Source organism: Macaca mulatta, chromosome 1 (assembly GCF_049350105.2).
Source record: "Macaca mulatta isolate MMU2019108-1 chromosome 1, T2T-MMU8v2.0, whole genome shotgun sequence".
Taxonomy (NCBI): domain Eukaryota; kingdom Metazoa; phylum Chordata; class Mammalia; order Primates; family Cercopithecidae; genus Macaca; species Macaca mulatta.
In genome coordinates, this window is record NC_133406.1 from 200,367,425 (window position 1) to 200,386,797 (window position 19,373).

Genomic DNA, 19,373 nt, shown 5'->3' on the forward strand with positions numbered 1-19,373 from the left:
CTTTATTCCCATCTCCACTGTAAAGCCATGGTGTTCTTGTGGGTAGGGCTACTGTTATTCAAAAAGAGTTACCAAAGAAATGAAACTCAGGAAGTGTCAGGTGAAAGAATCAAGTCAGGAGGCAGAAGTGCATAAACCAAACCTGAAGCGAAAAACAAAGATATCACCTGTGATTGTCTGGCGTCCTAAAGAGACAGATCTTTCTGAAACCAAGACAACCACAGAACAGGGGATCCAACAGAAGCAGCAGTTTTTGGTCCCAGGAAAAGCCAAGAATAAAGGTAGGTATCTGATGGTACAAGAGCCAAGAGCCAACAAATCTCCCAGTGGTTAGAAAACCTTTTACTTTAACACCGAAAGAGAGGTCGGTTTAAAGATTACCTAATTCACTCTGCCAATATCACTAGTGACTGTGTCCATAGACAATGTGATTCAGAATGATGATAAAAGACTCTTCCTTAAGCAATAGTAAGTAAAGTCCTCTCTCCCAAGATTCCAAGCTTTTATATTAGAGATTCTACTACTACAGCCACAATATGTCCTGTGGAAAAAGAAGCGTGTCTGTTTCAACATGACAAAGCAAGAATATAAGAAGGGATCATTTAAAATGGTCTAGTATGGCCTCACTTCTGGACTGTTCTTCATTGAAATCGGAAAATGGGGTACAGAAGGTCTAACAAGAGAAGCACTAATGTGGAAATAGCATCTGCTCAGAAGGTGTCCCACGGCCTTGGCATTCTGGCTTGGAACGTGCCTCTTGCTTAGACAGAACAGATGCACTTCCTGAGTTCCCATCTGACCCCAAAGAGAAGCTCTTACAGAGCAGATTTAGGCAGCAACTGGTAATGGGAGAGCAGAGGTGATAGCAGGCGATCCAATCCAGATGCAGAACCCTCTAGCCCCAGCTGTGATGGTGCAATGGTACTCACCACGAGGCCTCCTACTCTCCCTTTCACAAATATACACATACCTGAGGCTGTCCATACAGTGCAAATACTTCCCAACTTACCATTTTCACCTTCTCGAAAACAACAGGTTCCAACTTTTTTTCTGGAACTGGTTCGCTCCCTCTTTTCCACTTGTCATCTTTTTCTTTCTATAATGATTTAACAAGACAAAGAACACAGGGCCCAAGGTGACTAATAGTTTGATAAATCGTAATTCCAAGTGTCCGAAAAGGACAGCCCAAATCCCTACCGATTCTGATGCAAGCTTCAGGGCCGGGGTCTTGGTGTGGAGCATGAGAGTTGACCTCTTCCACATTAGCCTCAATGCTGTACGATGTGTCTTCCAAACACCTTAGGCACCCGCCCTCCTAACCCACTCATGACTCTTGATATTTGCAGTCGAGGCTATGTACAGATGCTAAAACATTTTACCAGTATGCTACCCATCTGTGCCCCAAATTTAATTTGCCCATGCTTTGAGAGGTCTCCCCTCATCTTGGTATACTAATGAATAAGTTCATCTTACTCAGCTTATGTCCTTTGTGATATCATAAATTCAATCATAGGTCCTCTCAATAGTCATTTCTTTTTTTAACAGTCAGAAAATAAACCTTAATTTCAAGTTTACAGATTAGAAGAACAAAAATTAAGTTTTAAAGTCAAATAAACATCTAAATGTAAAACAAAACCACAAAGTAATCTTAAGAATACAGAGTACAGCATACATATGAAAAACATGTTTGGTCTTGCCAGTGATAAAAAATGCAATTTAAAATGCACTTTATGCAGAGCGAAAGATCTTTCTACAATGTTGGTAGGGATGAAGTGAAACCAGTACTCTTATACAATGCTGAGGAGAGAGAGTCAAATGGTACAACTTCTGGAAAGTATATTGGCAAAACTAGGAAGAGACAAATGTTGAAATCCTTTGACCCAGATGATACCATATCTTGTAATGTATTTTACGAAAATAGTCCAAAATATGAAAAAGGTTAAATGCACCAAGAAGTTCACCCCAGAATTATTTATGCTAAAAAAACCTTAAATAACAACACTTATGCCACAGAGGGGAAATGGTAAAATAAATTATTACTTTCAGTGATTTAGCTACTCACTGAAAGATGATGCAACAATCAAAAATTATAAATACCATATAAGCGACATAGAAATATATGTTAAGTGGAATGAAGGCAGGAGAAGTCTATATAACTGTATTATAATTATGCCTCCAAAAAGAAACTATATAGAAAGAAAGAGGAAAACACCAAGAAGATAATTATTAGCAAAGATAGTGAGAGTATGCATGGATATTTCACTTTAATTTTCATTTTCTCTAAAATAATCTTATAATCAATACATGCAGCTTTTTCATATGAAGTGTATGTCTTTAATACAGACATTTCATTTAAGTTAAAAATGTTTTATCTGTCCATTATAAAAAGAATAGTTTTTAACAAAGCCAGTTTCTTTTCATTTGATATTAAATGTCTTCACTTAGCAAATATTAATTATTGGCATAAAAATCTTCACAAGAATATGAAAAAAATCTAAGTACATTAAATAACAAACTCTGAAATAGCTTTTTGGTAAATGGGAGGTTATTTCCTTCCTAAGAAAAACATCCAGTAACTGGGCTTGCTTTCATGGGTACAGGACACCAGCATCGTAATCATGAATACCCTGAGGGCAGAGCTGCTGTTTCTACAATAGCTGTGTACAAATAGCAACTCTACTCCTTCACCATCTGAATTATCTCAGATACCCTTGGCTGACCTCATCTGAGTTCATATCTTTAGCCACAATGAACAGAGCTGGGCAGACAGACCACAGTTTTCTACAGATAAAAGGAAATGTGTGTGCTTGGGTTCTAAACTGTTTTTGATGATGCCATCCAAGCTGTAGCTGCACACTGGGTTAATTCTTTCTTGGCACAGATATGATACTGACAAGTCCCTTTTCTGGATGACTGCAAGATAAGAGTCCTTCATACAAAGTTGAGAAGGAATCATTTTTACCTAACTATATGTATTACCTTACACTTACTTGCCTGTGTTGAAATTCACCTACCAGTTAAATGCCCCTTTCACATAGCTTCATAAGATCAATCTGAAGCGGATTCCAATTAGCTTAACTTTTAATTACCCAGAAGGGCTTAGAGCTCCACGCAAACAGTGATTTCACTGTCTATGATATCATTATTACATAACTAGAATAGATGATAGATAGGTAGGACCTGTGCTAGAAGTGAAGAATCCCTTACTCTCAATAATTCTGTGACTAGAGAAATAGCTAATTATTCCTAAGAGAATTTTCTGTAGAATCTTGTTAAAGGTTATTTAAAGGTCTAAATAGTCATATCTATTGGTTCTCCATTAGTTGTCATTAGTTAGGCATATTTTCCTCTTTCAGAAACCATGCTGTCGCTGTCTGTCCCCCATGTGTTATATTTGTTCTAGTTATCATACACTGTATTGCAGATTCTCAACATGCCTAGGGTGGAATGTGTTCTTGGAAACTGGTAGTCAGCCTCCCTCTGAAACCCTTCTCAGAAACAAGGGTCACATTGGCAATCAGTCCACCAACACACTGGTTATCCGCAGGTAATGCTGGAAATATACATTGGTCAAACTGAAGGAAACTGGTGATTTAATTACACCTACTTTTGTTGATTTCATTTACAGGAAAAAAGTATATATGTGTGTATATATCTATGTCGATAGACATATGTGTAGTACATATACACTTATATTGTTTTATTTGATCTACTATATGTAACATGTCCATCTCAAGAAATAATTCAAAACTGGGAATCATCAGTAACACCTTCTAACTACAGGTTAAGGCAAAGAATTCACTGATAGGCAGAAGTTTTTTTCATGATATCGCATGGTCTTGACTCAGTAACTGGCATTTTTTACTTTTGCTTAAATATTTATTTTGAGACAGGGTCAAACTCCGTTGCCTAGGCGGGAGTGAAGTGGTGCAATCATAGCTCACTGTAGCCTCAACCTCCCTGGCTCACGTGATCCTCCCACCTCAGCCTCCCAAGTAGCTGGTGACTACAGGCGTGTATACCACCATGCCTGGCTAATTTTTAAATTTTTTGTAGAAATGGGGGTCTTGCTTTGTTGCCCAGGCTGTTCTTAAACTCCTAGGCTCAAGTGATCCTCCCAGTTCAGCCTCCCAAAGTGATGGGATTAGGGGATGAGCCACCACACTTGGTCTACTTTTGCATTTTTTAAAAGACGGTTTTGGAATGTTTTGGTAGCAGTTCTTCAAAGTGTTCTCTGGCCTGATTTAATAAGCAAATTACTTATTATGGACAAAACTTGAAAGATGTATAACCAACCCTAAAGGCATTGATGTCCAGACTTCGGTCCATGTATTTCTTCTTCTCATATTTGTCTCGAATAAATCCTTCGACAGCTCTGCAAAAAGCTCATTAAGGATGAATCAAATAAGCCTCTCAAACAGTAAGAAGATAAAAGGTCAATTGTGTTCCATGGAGCATTGTTCTCCTCCTTCCCTCTTGCCTGGTTTCCCCACATGGCTCCTGCCTGTTCATAGGCAATTTCTCTGACCAAAGCCTTAAAATGCTTCCTTCACAGTTACAGCAGGGAATCCTCACGAAAATTTCTATGCTTTTCCTTCAGCATAATGATAGCAGCAAGTGGAATTAATCTACAAATTGACATTGGAGGTGGCTATACATCTGTGGCTGTTCTAGAATATAGGTAAAGCAGTCAAATGTCTATTTTAAAGCACTTAGGTCAATAGGCCTCAAACAAAGGCACGTAAGTACCCCTTGAAAACATAAACTCTTGTGCCCCACTGCCAAATTCTGACCAGTGGGTCTTCTGCAAGGCCCCAGATCTGCGTTTAACAGGTTCCACCTGAATCCATTAAAAAAAAAAAAGAACCTTAACAAGATGATCTATAAACTACATTTTGAGAAGCACTGCCTTTAGGGGATTTGGTTTTGTGTCCTAGGTGCTATCTCTGTTGAACAGATGGTGGAAGAAAGTTATTGGTTATTGATAAACTGGTAAACAACAGTTAATTCTTTCACCCAAGACATAAAAAGATGATAAAAATGAATGGCCATTTTGCTGACTGCCAGGGTTAACAGAGCACAATAAACTACTATTTTTAATTAAACAATAGTTTCAGAGATCCAAAATAAACTAGTGGAGATGTAACTTTATGGAAGAATACACAGTGAAATCACTGCAGTCTTAATTCCAGAGTGAGTCTTCTTCAAGTGACACCATATGACAATTCTGACATTCGCAAATACATGTGCTTTTTTGTGCATCTTGGTTGCAGGACAGAGGACAAGCAAGGACACTGACTAATCCACATAGAGATGACCCAGTCACATTACAGGACTGGAGTCTTGTTTGACTCTCCCCAAACATCAGAATACCACTCAGCCTTCTAAGTTGCTCCAGAAAAGATACGGGTCTATCTGAGGTCGCCGAAAGGTCTCAGGAAGATAGGCTTCATAAAGTCGGTTTGCCTTTCCATTTCCCATCTCTTGCATGCACTGTGACCAAAGAGAATGTAGAAACATGGCATGTCAGATCAAGAAAGAACTGAAAAACTTCTCACCCAATTCCACTACTGTACAATTGAAGAACCAACCTAGAGAGTGTCAGAACCAAGATTCTGATTTCCAATTCATGATTCTCTCTACCTTACTAGGAATTCCCAATCATTTGCCCCAAGCTGTCTTTCCCCCTACTCCATAGGTTCCTTTTACTGAAATACCTGTGTACCAAGATACATTTAATTCAGTAATAAATCAAGATCTCATTTGACAGTCTTAGATACACAGCTACCAATTAAAATGTCTACTTGGCAGGCAATGATCAGTGTTACCATTCTGAGTTTATACTATTAATCAATTCCAATAAATGTGTTTCCCATTAGGCTTTTAAGTAGACTCCTTAACACTTGTGAGGGATAAATCCCAAGAGCTTTTTAAGTCTCCAAATCCCCAAATATCTTCATGGCATACAATTTCCTTCATAAGACAGAGTAAAGTGTAACTGAAAAATCTAACTCACCTTTTTAGACCTTTAATACAACTATAAATACAGTCTAAAGCAATTTCTAAAGCCATTTTCTCGTTAAGAGTAACCTCTTTTTCCATTACCAACTTTAGCAACTGGATTTGGGGGGCGGGAGGGCTTCCCTTTTACTCCCAAGAAAGAAAAAATTAAAATTAAAGCTTTTCAATGTAGGAAGAGAATAAAAAATAATGAAGCTATATCAAGGTACAGCTCTTAGGTCAGCCAGACTCATTAACTTAGGAGTCTCACTCCAAGCCCACCAAGCTAACAGCATGCAAGATTCACATATGCATTCCAGCTGTTACAGCTTTTTTAAGATGATAACAATAAATATAATATATACATTGTCTTATTTAATATACTTTTAAGGTTAATTATGTTTAAATTTATTTAAAATTTTTGAAATTTTAAATGTTATCATCTAATTCCATGTTTGTATGTGTCTAAAGATATATTAACAATCACAGAAAAGATGAGTTCACAAAAATGATATCTTTTTAATATTATGTACCATTAAAATATTTTCCATGTCTAAAACAAAGATTCACGTATGCATTTTAGCAATAAAATATTTCCATAAGTCTATGATTTGGAGGTTTTTTTAAAAAGTGATTTTTTTTTTGAGACAGGGTCTCACTCTATTTCTAAGCCTAGAGTGCAATGGCATGATCATGGCTAACTGCAGCCTCCACTTCTGCAGAGGCTCAAGCAATCCTCCCACCTCAGCTTCCCAAACTGCTGGGATTACAGGTACATACCACCAGGCCCAGCTAACTTTTTAATTCTGTATTTTGCAGAGACAGGTGTCTCACTCTGTTGCCCAGGCTGGTCTTGAACTCCTGGAGTCAGGCGATCCACCCACCTCGGTCTTACAAAGTGCTGGGATTGAGCCACCGTGCCCGACCAAAAGTGAATATTCAAAACTATAAATTTTAGACCTGCAAGTGCTAAGAGTCTTAGAAAATCACCCAAAGATCCCTCTTAATACTTTTGTGGACCCATGGAGTCCTAGACCATAGACTATTTCTGTTTTTAAGGAGGTAAAATATAGGTAGAATAACTTGTATCTTAAATAGAAAGAATAAAAATTTCTGTTAAGGTACAAGAATTTGACATAAGTGTTTAACAACTAAATTTTCCTTTATCTTTGCCTTTGTGCCCGGTTTGACTGAAATTCATCTGGAATTCCTTTTACATGGATATATGGGAGCAGCTGACTCACTCTTGGGCTAAGTACCTGAATCTGTTCTTGAGTCCACTGGTCGAGGTTAACTGACTTTACCCTGGATATGTGCACCCCCAGATTCCTGTGGATTCCAGCACATCGAATGCAGATGAACACACCAATGTTCCAAGAGGCCCATCGCGGCCCTGTGAAAGTCAGGAACAGGGCAATAAAGCACAAATTACAACATTCAAGGCCTAAACTGCAATATTAGATTATCAGACATTTCTGCTAGAACGTAAGTGAAATAATTTTTACCATAACCACCTGTTTATTGACTCTACTCATTCCTCCACGTGTCAGCTTTTCTTTAGTTTAAAATTTTTAAGTGTACAATACAGTGGTTTTCAGTATATTCACATAGTTGTGCAATGATTACTATTATCTAATTCCAGAACATTTTCATTACTCCAAAAGAAATCCCAACCCATTAGCAGGCACTACCCATTTTCTCCCAACTCTTCCCTCCCAGCCCCTGGCAACTATGAATCTACTTTTTATCTCTATGGATTGCCAATTCTGGACATTTAATACAAACAGAATTATATAATATGTGGGCATTTGTGCATGGTACAATTTTTTTACAGTGTCTGCTAATATGAGTGTTGAAACGCAGATGTTACAAGACTGTTACTTATATTAAGAAAAATCCCAGGAGTGCAAAGCCATATCATATTCTATTTGGCTGAGCACCTTATATAAACAGTCCTCTCCCAAGAGACGTCTTAGTGGTGATGGGCCTGTATTCACCACTTTTTAGTGGTGGCCTATATTCGGTTTTCCTACCAGGAAGAAAGATAGATAAGGCATGATTGTCCACGGCTCAACCTGTAATTGAAACTGTGTTTATCCTCCCCCCAACCCCAGGCCTATAAAATATGCATTCGCATTAACTTAATAGGATCCTTTCCCCTTAGGTTGATGTCCCTACTTTACTCAACTACTGAAGTATCTCATTTCTAGATTGCCAAATAATAAAGATGCTTATAGCAACAAAAAAGAAATCTCAAATATGAATTTTAATTCAAAATGTTACAGAAGCTCCCATCCCCTGCCAGCTTTACTCATCCTAATAATCACTCTGAAAAATTATCACACTCCTCTTCATAATTTTCACCCAGGAAAAAAAAATGACTCATATGAAACCTGCCAAAAACTTACTGAAAACTCAGAAATATTTCCTTCTCCGTTATCCCACTTGGCAGAAATTTACCACATAAAATAAGTGTGACATAAAAATTAGAGGATGCAATAAAGAGGTGAAAAGACACCGATTTTCTATAGAGATAAACAGGACCTACGCTTGGAACGACAAGGAGCACAAGACTTCAGTTCTTTAGGACACAGACAATTATTTGGTTAGCCAGCAGGTTTTTCAATTTTTATTTTTAAAGGCAGTCTCGCTGTCACCCAGACAGGGAGTGCTGTGGCACCATCATAGCTCACTGCAGCCTCGTCTTCCTGGGCTCAGGCAATCCTCCTGCCTCAGCCTCTGGAGTAGCTGGGACTATAGGCGTGTGCCATTCTGCCTGGCTAATATGTTTATTTACTGCAGAGACAAGGTCTCACTATGTTGCCCAGGCTGGTCTTGAACTCCTGGCCTCAAACACTTCTCCCACTTCAGCCTCCCAAAGTGCTGGGATTACAGGTGTGAGCCACTGCGCCTGGCCAGCCTGAAGGTTTTGACAGCAGTTTTAATGAAGGAATGCTAGAATCATGTGGCAGAAAATTAGTTTTAGAAATTTGAATACATGATTATTACAAATAAGAATGTAATTTTTTGACAAAGATATCACTACTATGGCAAATACTGCAACAGAAAGCTCACATTCTCCTTATTACCACCAGGTGGTGCTCTCTGCCTGAAATTTTATCCCAATGCCTTATCGTTATCACAAGCTCAGATTTATCTTCTAAAACGATATTTAGTCCCTTCACATTCCTAGATGGATTTACATAGTTGGTCCACCATGTATCTTATAAACACAAAAACGATCTGCACACTTGTTTCAGGTGGGAGAGTGTCACGTCAAACACAAAATGAAAACCCTAAACTGACGTAAATGGGGTTTCTTAGCATGCTGTCTATCCATTTTAGGTTACAGTTTTCATAAAGGAACTTCAATAAGATCTAAGTTATATAAGATTTAAAATGGTACCAAGTTAATATTTCATGTTTCTTAAAGCATTTTTTCTTTGCTCTAGATTCCGGAGTCTAGAACTCATAAGACAGTTAAGATGTATTTGTTTACTAACAAAGTCAGAAGCCAAACGCATTCATTAAAAATTGAAAGTCAGCTGTGAAACGTTACACTGTGTGCTTCCTGGCCTTAAGATGGGAAAAGGCAATTCCCAATCATCTAAGCCACTGTCACAGCTCCCACTCCAGAGTACTTAAAGTCGTTTTGCTTCTGAGGAATGCAAGGCTAAGACTTCGAGCCTTGGGGTGACTCTGAAGCCACTGACAAGGCCTCAGTACAGAAATACAGGCAGCTATATTTTCATGAAAAGCCAGAGAAGAGCCTCTTCTCCCCCGCAGATCCCCACCTGACATCCCTTCTGAAACCTTTTCCCAGTGAATATAGGGATAGTTATATCCCAGATACTCAGTCTCTTTTAGTTTTGAGACACTAGATTTATTAGTGAATAACTACATGTTCCACAAAAGATTCTGAAACTAGAGAAAAGAAAAATAAAAGAGACAAATGTTACTTATATGGCTGAAAACATGGGGAAATGGTGTAGTTACTTTTATTTCATTTTATTTTTTACAGACAGGGTCTCTCACTCTGTTGCCCAGGCTGTAGTGCAGAGGCAAGATCATGGCTCACTGTAACCTCAAACTCCTGGCCTCATGAGATTCTTCCACCTCAGCCTCCCATGTAGCTGGGACTACAGGCATGCACCACCATGCCTGGCTGATTTTCAAATTTTTTTAAAGACAAGGTCTCCCTATGTTGCTTAGGCTGGTTGTGAACTCCTGGCCTCAAGGAATCCTCTCACCTCAGCCTCCCAAAGCACTGGGATTATAGGTGTCAGCAACCATGCTCTGCCAGTTGTAGTTATTAAAAGTATAATCTTTGCTGCCAGTAAGGACTTAGGTTTGAGCGCAGTTCCTTCAATGATTACCTGTGTGACCTTCTGAGAGACGGAGCTTTAGTTTCCTCATCTATAAAATGGGTACCATAACATTCACCTCACAGTGCCTAAAACACAGAGGGACAATAACTGAGGACTATATATAAGGACATGGTATCGAATGAGGTTTCCAGAACCCACTTCCCATTCATCTTCCTGATATGAGCCAGTTAACTCATTCATATATGTAATATATACCTACACTCTGTGCAACACCACGGAGTGCTTCTTTTTATTTTAATTTTATTTTTTTGAGACAGAGTCTCGCTCTGTCACCCAGGCTGGAGTGCAGTGGTGTGATTTTGGCTCACTGCAACCTCTGCCTCCTGGGTTCAAGCAATTCTGTTCCCTCAGCTTCCTGAGTAGCTGGGACTATAGGCACATGCCACCACACCCAGCTAACTTTCATATTTTAATAGAGACAGGGTTTCGCCACATTGGCCAGGCTGGTCTCGAACTCCAGACCTCTGGTGATCCACTCGCCTTGGCCTCCCAAAGGGCTGGGATTACAGGTGTGAATCACCACGCTCAGCCAGAGTGCTTCTTTTTGGAAAGGAATATGAGTTCTGGTCCTAAAATACCAGAACCAAAATGAACTGAATATTAGAGAGAAGAAATTTACCCTAGACCCAATTTCAAAGTCTTCTAGAAAACATGAAATTTTAAGCAGCTTCCTTTATTGATCTTAAAATATTTCTTTTTTTTTTTTTTTTTTTTTTTTGAGGCGGAGTCTTCACTCTGTCGCCCGGGCTGGAGTGCAGTGGCACCATCTCGGCTCACTGCAAGCTCCGCCTCCCGGGTTCGCGCCATTCTCCTGCCTCAGCCTCCCGAGTAGCTGGGACTACAGGCACCCGCCACCGCGCCCGGCTAATTTTTTGTATTTTAGTAGAGACGTGGTTTCACCGTGTTAGCCAGGATGGTCTCCATCTATTGACCTCGTGATCCGCCCGCCTCGGCCTCCCAAAGTGCAGGGATTACAGGCGTGAGCCACTGCGCCCGGCCAAAATATTTCTTGAAAATGCACTTTTTAAACCCTCACCTGTTCCCTTTCTCTGCTACACACCCCCACCCTGCCCTTGTGCTTGCATATGCCCCCACTACACAGGCAAAGAAAGAAGGCCCAAGGCTGTCAGCCTAAGTGGTGGGTACTTGGATTCCACAGTACCTGGTATTGCTGCTGCAAGGCCAGCCTACTTTAATCTGGTAAACTTGCAAAAATGCAAGTGAAACCAATTGTTTTAACATAATGATCTCCAATTCCATCTGTGTTGCTGCAAATGTCAGTGAGTTTAAAAAAGGTGGATCTCATGAAGAGAGAGTAAATCGGTGTTCTAGAAGCCAGAAAGGGTAGGGGGATGGAGGATGAAGTGAGGTTGATTAATGGGTACAAAAATATAGTTAGCTAGCCTGGCCAACATGGTGAAACCCCATCTCTACTAATAATACAAAAAATTAGCCGGGCATGGTGGCACGTCTGTAATCCCAGCTACTGGGGAGGCTGAGGCAGGAGAATTGCTTGAATCCAGGAGTCAGAGGTTGCGACGAGCCAAGATCACACCACTGCACATCAGCCTGGGCGACAGAGCAAGACCCTGTCTCAAAAAACCCCAAAAATACAAAAATACAGTTAGAAGAAATAAGACCTAGTGTTCAATAAATCAGTTGAGTGACTATAGCAAACAATAATCTACCATATATCTCAAAATAGGTAGAAGAGAATAATTCAAATGTTCCCAGCATAAAGATAAATGTTTAAGGTGATGGATATACCATTATCATGATTTGGTTATTACACATTATGTGAATGTATCAAAATAATCATGAAAATATGTGTATCTATTATGTATCAATAAAGAGAGATAAACCAATTGTTCAATACATATTGGTCATGGTAATCAAGGAAAAAATATAAAAGATACCATTTTGAAATGTAAAATGAAAATAGATGCTGAGAGGCAATATGCCAAACAATTTTGAAAGCAAAGAGGATAGGCAAGTGATGTAAACTGGTAGTGACTGACACAACACAAGAACAAGGTCACAGATAAGTGAACATATTCAACAGGAGCCTAAGAGCAGGCTTGGGCAGCATTAAGCAATACTAAAACTAACATAGAATCACTCTGTAATAAGCGATCAGGGAAAATGAAAAAAGTAGATGGAAATGGATTTGGTTGATCAGTCAAGAAATCAACTGTCCTAAGTACCAGCTCAGTATGGGAAAAACCTGGGTTTACATGGACCTGTTGCATGTATTTTGACAAGTTTCTTTAGGGCTTATGTCTCCATTTGTAAAATGGAAAGCATACAGGTAATATCCAACTTATATTCAACTTCTGGACAGCTTCTACATACTGAGTAACTACTGCTGCAAATTCCTCTTGCTGCTGAAACTTTCCCCACCATCAAACGCCAGGATTAGAAAGGCTCTGGAAGACAGAAAACTCAGCAGACAGAAAACGGGAACTAGAGTGATGGAGGGCTTCAAGCTACTATTAATATTATAATAATTACCTCATTGAGTTCTAATCTATGGAGTTCCAAACAAATAAATGTTGAGGATAAAAAAAAATTGATAAATTGATGGCTACCTATATTTAGACCTGCTGGCATAATGGACCTGTCAAAAAGTTCAACGGCAGGGTAAGAGAAGGGACAGAAAAATCTCTCCCATCTTCCATCCAAATCCTGTTGAATCTATCTTGGAAACTTTTCCACAATCTATCCATTTCTACCTAGACCTTCTCATCTCTCACCTATAAGCATTCTTTTTTTGTTTTTTTGTGGTTTTTTTTTGTTTTTTTTTTTTTGAGACAGTCTCGCTCTGTCGCCCAGGCTGGAGTGCAGTGGCGCAATCTCGACTCACTGCAAGCTCCGCCTCCCGGGTTCACGCCATTCTCCTACCTCAGCCTCCCAAGTAGCTGGGTGTACAGGCGCCCGCCACCGCGCCCGCCACCCCGCCCGCCTAATTTTGTTTTTGTATTTTTAGTAGAGACGGGGTGTCACCGTGGTAACCAGGATGGTCTCATCTCCTGACCTTGTGATCCGCCCGCCTCAGCCTCCCAAAGTGCTGGGATTACAGGAGTGAGCCACCGCGCCTGGCCAGCATTCATTCTCTTAACATTATTTATTGTGTACCTATGTGCCAAGCACTTTGTCTGCTAAGTACTGGGGATACAAAGGCAGAGAAAATAAAGATGAGATACCTCAATTCAAAAACCTCACAGACTAACAAGCAATTAGTCTCCAGAATCCCACTAGAATAATCTTTCTAAAACACAAATCTGTACAGATCAGACCTCTAAATATAAATACCTTCCATGTAGTCTTATACACAGAGGTAAATATGTAAATTGGTGCACATTTTCTGAATAGCATATTCCAAACTAAGCTCTCAATCTCTTGCTACAAAATCTCTTCCTTTTTCCTTCATCTTAGTCAACTACACCTCCATCCATTCCATTGCGTCAGCCAGAAATTTATGCATCATAAAACCTCTCTCTCCTTCAGCCCCCACATCACCAAGCCAAAAATATCTGTCAAATCAGTATCTCTTCTCTCCATCTGTATAACTATTTCTGTAATCTAAAACCACCAGACTCTTTTGGACCACTGCAATAACCTCCTAATAGCTCTCTCTCCACTTTTACATTCTCTTCTCCCTCGAGCCCAAACCAAAACCATTCTCCACCAGCAGCCAACTTGAGCTCTTAAAGAAGCAGAGCCACCTCGTGCTACTTAAAATTATTCTATTACTATTGGATTAAAAAACAAAATCTTTAACATGGTTTCCAAGGTCTTAAAGGTCTAGCCCATGCCTCCTTCCGCAGCCTCTCAATTCCTATGACAGCAGCCTTCTTTCATTTCCTCAAGGCACCAACATGTTCCTTCCTCAGGGCTTGCCAGCCTTTGAACATGCTGCTCCTGCTGCCTAAAAAACTCCCTAACTGCCAAATGCCCCTTGCAGCCTGGCCAACTCCTATACATCACGAGGGTCTAGATAGTAATAGACCCTCTGAAATGCTTCTTCCTCAAAGGAGCTGAAATGCTTCTTCCTCAAAGGAGTCTTTCCTTGGCTCCCCAGTCTAAACACGACTATAATCTCTCTTCTACCCTTTCTTTTGGCTTTTACCTTATAGAAAATTTCAAACAAACAAAAGCAGAGCATAATTAACCATGGGCTTCAGCAATTATCAACTCCTAGCCAATTTTGTTTCAGCTATACTCCCACCCACTGCCCCTCGACTCCAACCTTGGATTATTCTGAAGCAAGTCCTAAATATCATACCATTTCATCTGTGTATACTTCAGCATATATCTCTAAAAGATAAGGACTTTTTTTAAAGGCTATGAACTTTCATTTACCCTTTACTCTTTCTTTCCTTTCTTTTTTTTCTTTGCTCTCTCTCTTTTTTTTTTTTTTGAGACAGGGTCTTGCTCTGTCACCCAGGCTGGAGTGCAGAGGCACGATCGTAACTCATAGCAGCCTTGGGCTGTTGGGCTCAGGCAATCCTCCCACCTCAGTCTCCCAAGTAGCGGGGACCACAGGCATGAGCCACCACACTCAGCTGAATTTTTTATTTTTGTAGAGATGGGTCATTGAGTGCTGTAAAGAGTCAGGAGAAAAAAAAAAAAGTAAAGAAAAAAAAAAAGAAATAGGCCAGGTGCGATGGCTCATGCCTGTAATCCCAACACTTTGGGAGGCCAAGGCGGGCGGATCACCTGAGGTCAGGAGTTTGAGACCAGCCTGGCCAACATGGTGAAACTCCATCTCTACTAAAAATACGAAAAAAAAAAAAAATAGCCAGACATGGTGGCACGTGCCTGTAGTCCTAGCTACTTGGGAGGCTGAGGCAGGAGAATCACACGAGCCCAGGAAGCGGAGGTTACAGTGAGCCGAGATCCTGCCACTGCACTCCAGCCAGGGTGACAAAGCAAGGCTCCATCTGAAAAAAATAAACTAAAAATAAATAAATGAAATAAAAAAGAGACAGGGTCTCACTATGTTGCCCAGGCTGGTCTTGAACTCCTGGCCTCAAACGATTTTCCTACTTTGGCCTCCCAAAGCACTGAGATTACAGGAGTAAGCCCCTGTGCCTGGCCACCCTTTACTTTTTCTAAATCATACCCCATTTTGTTACTATCTAATTATTTGATTAAGATTCTTTCCCACTAATGTGTGCCACAAGAGCTGACACCAGACCTGTGACATTCACTATCATATACCCACAGCATAGCACGCTTCCTTGAACACAGCAGGAAGGCAACATTTGTTTAAAAATTAATTAAAACTAAGTGTGCTAGGTGCAGTGGCACATGTCTGTAGTCCCAGCTATTCAGGAGGCTGAGGTTGGAGGATCACTTGAGCCCAGGAGTTTGAGGACAGCCTGGGCAACATATTGACGCCCTAACTCAAAAAAAACAAAAGAACTAAGTAAATCCTTTGACCCCACTTGTAAGAATTCATCAGGGAAAAAACAGGTCAAGTACACAAAGAAATATGTTAAGAATGTTCATTATTACATCTTTATAAAGATTAGAAACATCAATAGGTTACATTAAGGAATTATGGTATCACCATTTAATGGGGAAAAATTTTGGAGCCTCTATTTGATACAAAAGTATCTCCATGATACAGTAATTTTTAAAATCCAGTATTAAAAGAGTATACATGAAACAATTCCATTTTTGTTTAAAATATGAATAAATGAGCTGGGTGTGGTGGCATGCCTCTGTAGTCCTAGCTACTTGGGAGGCTGAGGTGGGAGTACTGCTTGAGCCCAAGGATTTAAGGCTGCAATGAGCTATGATTGCACCATGGCACTCCATCCTAGGGAACAGAGCAAGACCTTGTCAAAAAAAAGAATAGAAAAGAAAAAAGAATAAATGTACAGGTATGCACAGAAAAAACATCTAGAAGAATGTATGTAAATTATTACTATATCTGGATAATGGGATTGTGAAACATCTATTTTCTTCTCTATATATACTCTCTGGATTGTTTGCAATGAACTTTCTATTAAGTTTGCAGTGGGAAAAACCAGTACAGATATCATAAAAACAAAACAATGCGAGCATCCAGGGCTCCTTACTGGCTGTAGGATAAGTTGAAACTCCTTAACATGATATATAAAGTCTGTTGAGAGCCTTGTGCTTTACACGTGCTGAGGAAGTCATAATTCTGAAATATGCGACACACTCAAATCTCTTTGACTACACCATTCTTTCTACCTGGAATGGCTTTCTCCCTCATTCCCTGCTTGACAAACTTAAAAATCCACTTCATCTGTGACGCCCTCCAGTGGAATAAACCTTAACTTTCTCTATCGCTAATAGCCCAGATAATAGCTTTGTTCTTCTAATACTTAATATCTTGTTCGAGTTGCTTACAGGTCTCTCTTGTCCTCAACAGACTATGAGCTCTGGAAGGCAATGACCATGTTCCTTCATCGTTTATCCCAAACACTTGACACAATGCTAGCAAACAGAAGATGGTACACAATAAATGTCTGTTAAATGAGTTAATCAACAAGCAACATAAATGTATATATTCTTCCTGTTTTGCAAAATGAAGGGAGAAGAAGTTTTCACATGCCTTAAAGGATAGGCTATAACACAGAAAACGGATTAGGCTACTTTGGAGAGGCTTCAAAAGCAGAACTGGCATTAAGGAATAGAAGTTGATTTTAGCACACTCTAGGGAAAAATTTTCTAACAATTAAGGTTGTGTAAAAACAAATGCAGCATATCCAGAAACTGTAAAATCCCAGTTAGTGCAGTGTTCAAACAGAGGCTTGGTAATCAGTTCTCAGGGATGGTGGAGAAATGATCCCCATGTGGTGAATTGGGTGAACAACGAGCCCTACGGTTCTTTCTACTACTACAGTCCTACTACTACAGTAGATGGTTTGCAGTAATTTTTAGGTCCCTTCCTGCTTACCATTCAATGGTTCTGAAAATGTAAAATGAAATAAACAATTTATGAAGATGTTAGGTCTTGAGGAACCTAAAACACAAATCAAATTCAGTTCCTGGAGCCTACAGTAGGCACTGAAAACTGGTTAAATACAACATACACATGAGGAAGAACCTAAATCAACAAACTTGGATTTTATAAGAGATTAATTCTACATGACGTAGCTTGTCATTAACTCTGACCTAAAATTTGGAAGTCAAAGTAAAAAAGCAGCAGTATTTGTTTTAAAAACAAATCTAGTGCCAGTTACCTCAGTTCCACTCATTATATCCTTCCATTCTCTGATTCACTGAAAAGGAAGAATACACAGAAACACCAGTGGGATCTTGGAAAAATTATGTAGGGCTGCTGAGAGGTATGTTTACCTCTATGTTTTCATCTACACAAAAAAGAGTTCATCAAGTTCCTTATTCCAAAATAACAATAAACAGTAACTTTGAACTTCTGTAAGTACAAACATTTTAAGGAACCATGAGACCAAAATAAAGGCTTATGCAATCAACCTCTGCTTTCAGAACGCTTGCAAGAGAAGTCCCTTTCCATCTGGGCCATCTTGCAAGAATGTTGTTTCCGTTTGTCAAAAAGAAACACTGTCCACATTTGTACAGTTGAAAAAAGAGCATAAGTTAAGCTTAAAAATGTCTGAGACAAAATTAAAACATGTCTGAGACTGATTAGAGAATAAAGGTAAATCCTACACCAAGAAATTTAAAATGAGAACATCAGAGGTGGAAAGAACTTTAGAAGTCCTCTTGGGTCCAACTTCCCACTGAATGCACCCTCCTTGTAAGGGTGACCACCTGCTTTGTCCAACGCTAAGTCAGTTATGTACCATTTCAAAAGGTAGTCGGTTTGTCCATTAGACAGCATTGACTAGCAGAGAGGCCTTCCTTATACTGAGTCCGATTAATCTGTCTTCCTACCATTTTGATATCCTGGTGCTGCTTTTTACTCCCCCCATACTTATATATCGAAGTATGCAAGATAAAGATGGAGGTTTAGAGATTCCAGCAGAAGAAAGCAGCCACTTATATACTCAACCAAAATACAAGCCCACTGAACCAACTTGATCCAGGAGCTCAATGATAGAACAGGCGTAGCAATTAGACAGACTGCTGTGATTATCAATGGAGATGAAGCAAAGCAACATTATCTTCCTAACAGGTAACCGGAAAAAGGAGGTTAAGGGAAGTAGAACACTGCTAAGTACTCACTAATGAAATGATTAGTCAATCTATATCTAAAGCTAATTCAGTAGTTAACTTAAAATGGCTTTTCTCAAAAAACATTAAAGCCTGTAACACAAAGAAATCAACAGGGAAGCAGACTGAGGTCTACTAGGACAAAGGAAGGAGTCATTCTTCATCTTTCTCATGTTATTTAACTGGCCCTTCTTATCTACAGAGCTAAGGATACGGATTATCTAAACTACAGCACTAATTTCCTGTGTGACTTTAGACAAGTCAATACACCTCTCTGACAAATCAATATACCTTAACAAGATTATCTCAAATCTACCTCTTCCGAAAGACAGTAACTTTATCTCAAAAATTCATTAAACTACTCCAAAAAGGTTGAAGGGAAGGCAATTAACTTTTAGTAAATCTGGCTCCACATAATCTTACTGGCTTGGTATTATTATTATTATTATTATTATTATTATTATTTTGTAGAGGTGAGGTCTTGCTATGTTGCCCAGGCTGGTTTTGAACTCCTGGGCTCAAGTGATCTTCCCACCTTGGCTTCCCAAAGTACTGGGATTACAGGAAATGAGCCACTGGGCCTGGCCATTGGTTTATTATTAACAGGTAGGGATTTACTGTCACTCTTCCTTGTTGTCTCTCCCACCAGTGGAAGGTAACTAGTTTCTACTTGGGTGATGTTTCTGGGAATAAAGAAATATCAATCAGTCATCCCGTATCATTATTATCAACTCAATTCCCCAGGTGACTTCAGGAGGGAAAGAATGGGATCCTAGTTTGGACCTTGTTGGCTTTGAAAAGGACATTTTG

General features: G+C 39.5%; 1 protein-coding gene across 2 annotated transcripts in view; it reads right to left on the minus strand.

The window, feature by feature from the left end:
- Positions 1-19,373, minus strand: part of SMAP2 (small ArfGAP2) — a 48,873-nt gene that overhangs the window by 9,292 nt on the left and 20,208 nt on the right. Inside the window, 4 exon segments of one of the 2 annotated variants that reach the window (NM_001266730.2) lie at positions 1,010-1,096; positions 4,297-4,375; positions 5,408-5,493; positions 7,260-7,393. In NM_001266730.2, coding sequence (NP_001253659.1) covers positions 1,010-1,096; positions 4,297-4,375; positions 5,408-5,493; positions 7,260-7,393 — 386 coding nt within the window. 2 annotated transcript variants of the gene reach the window in all.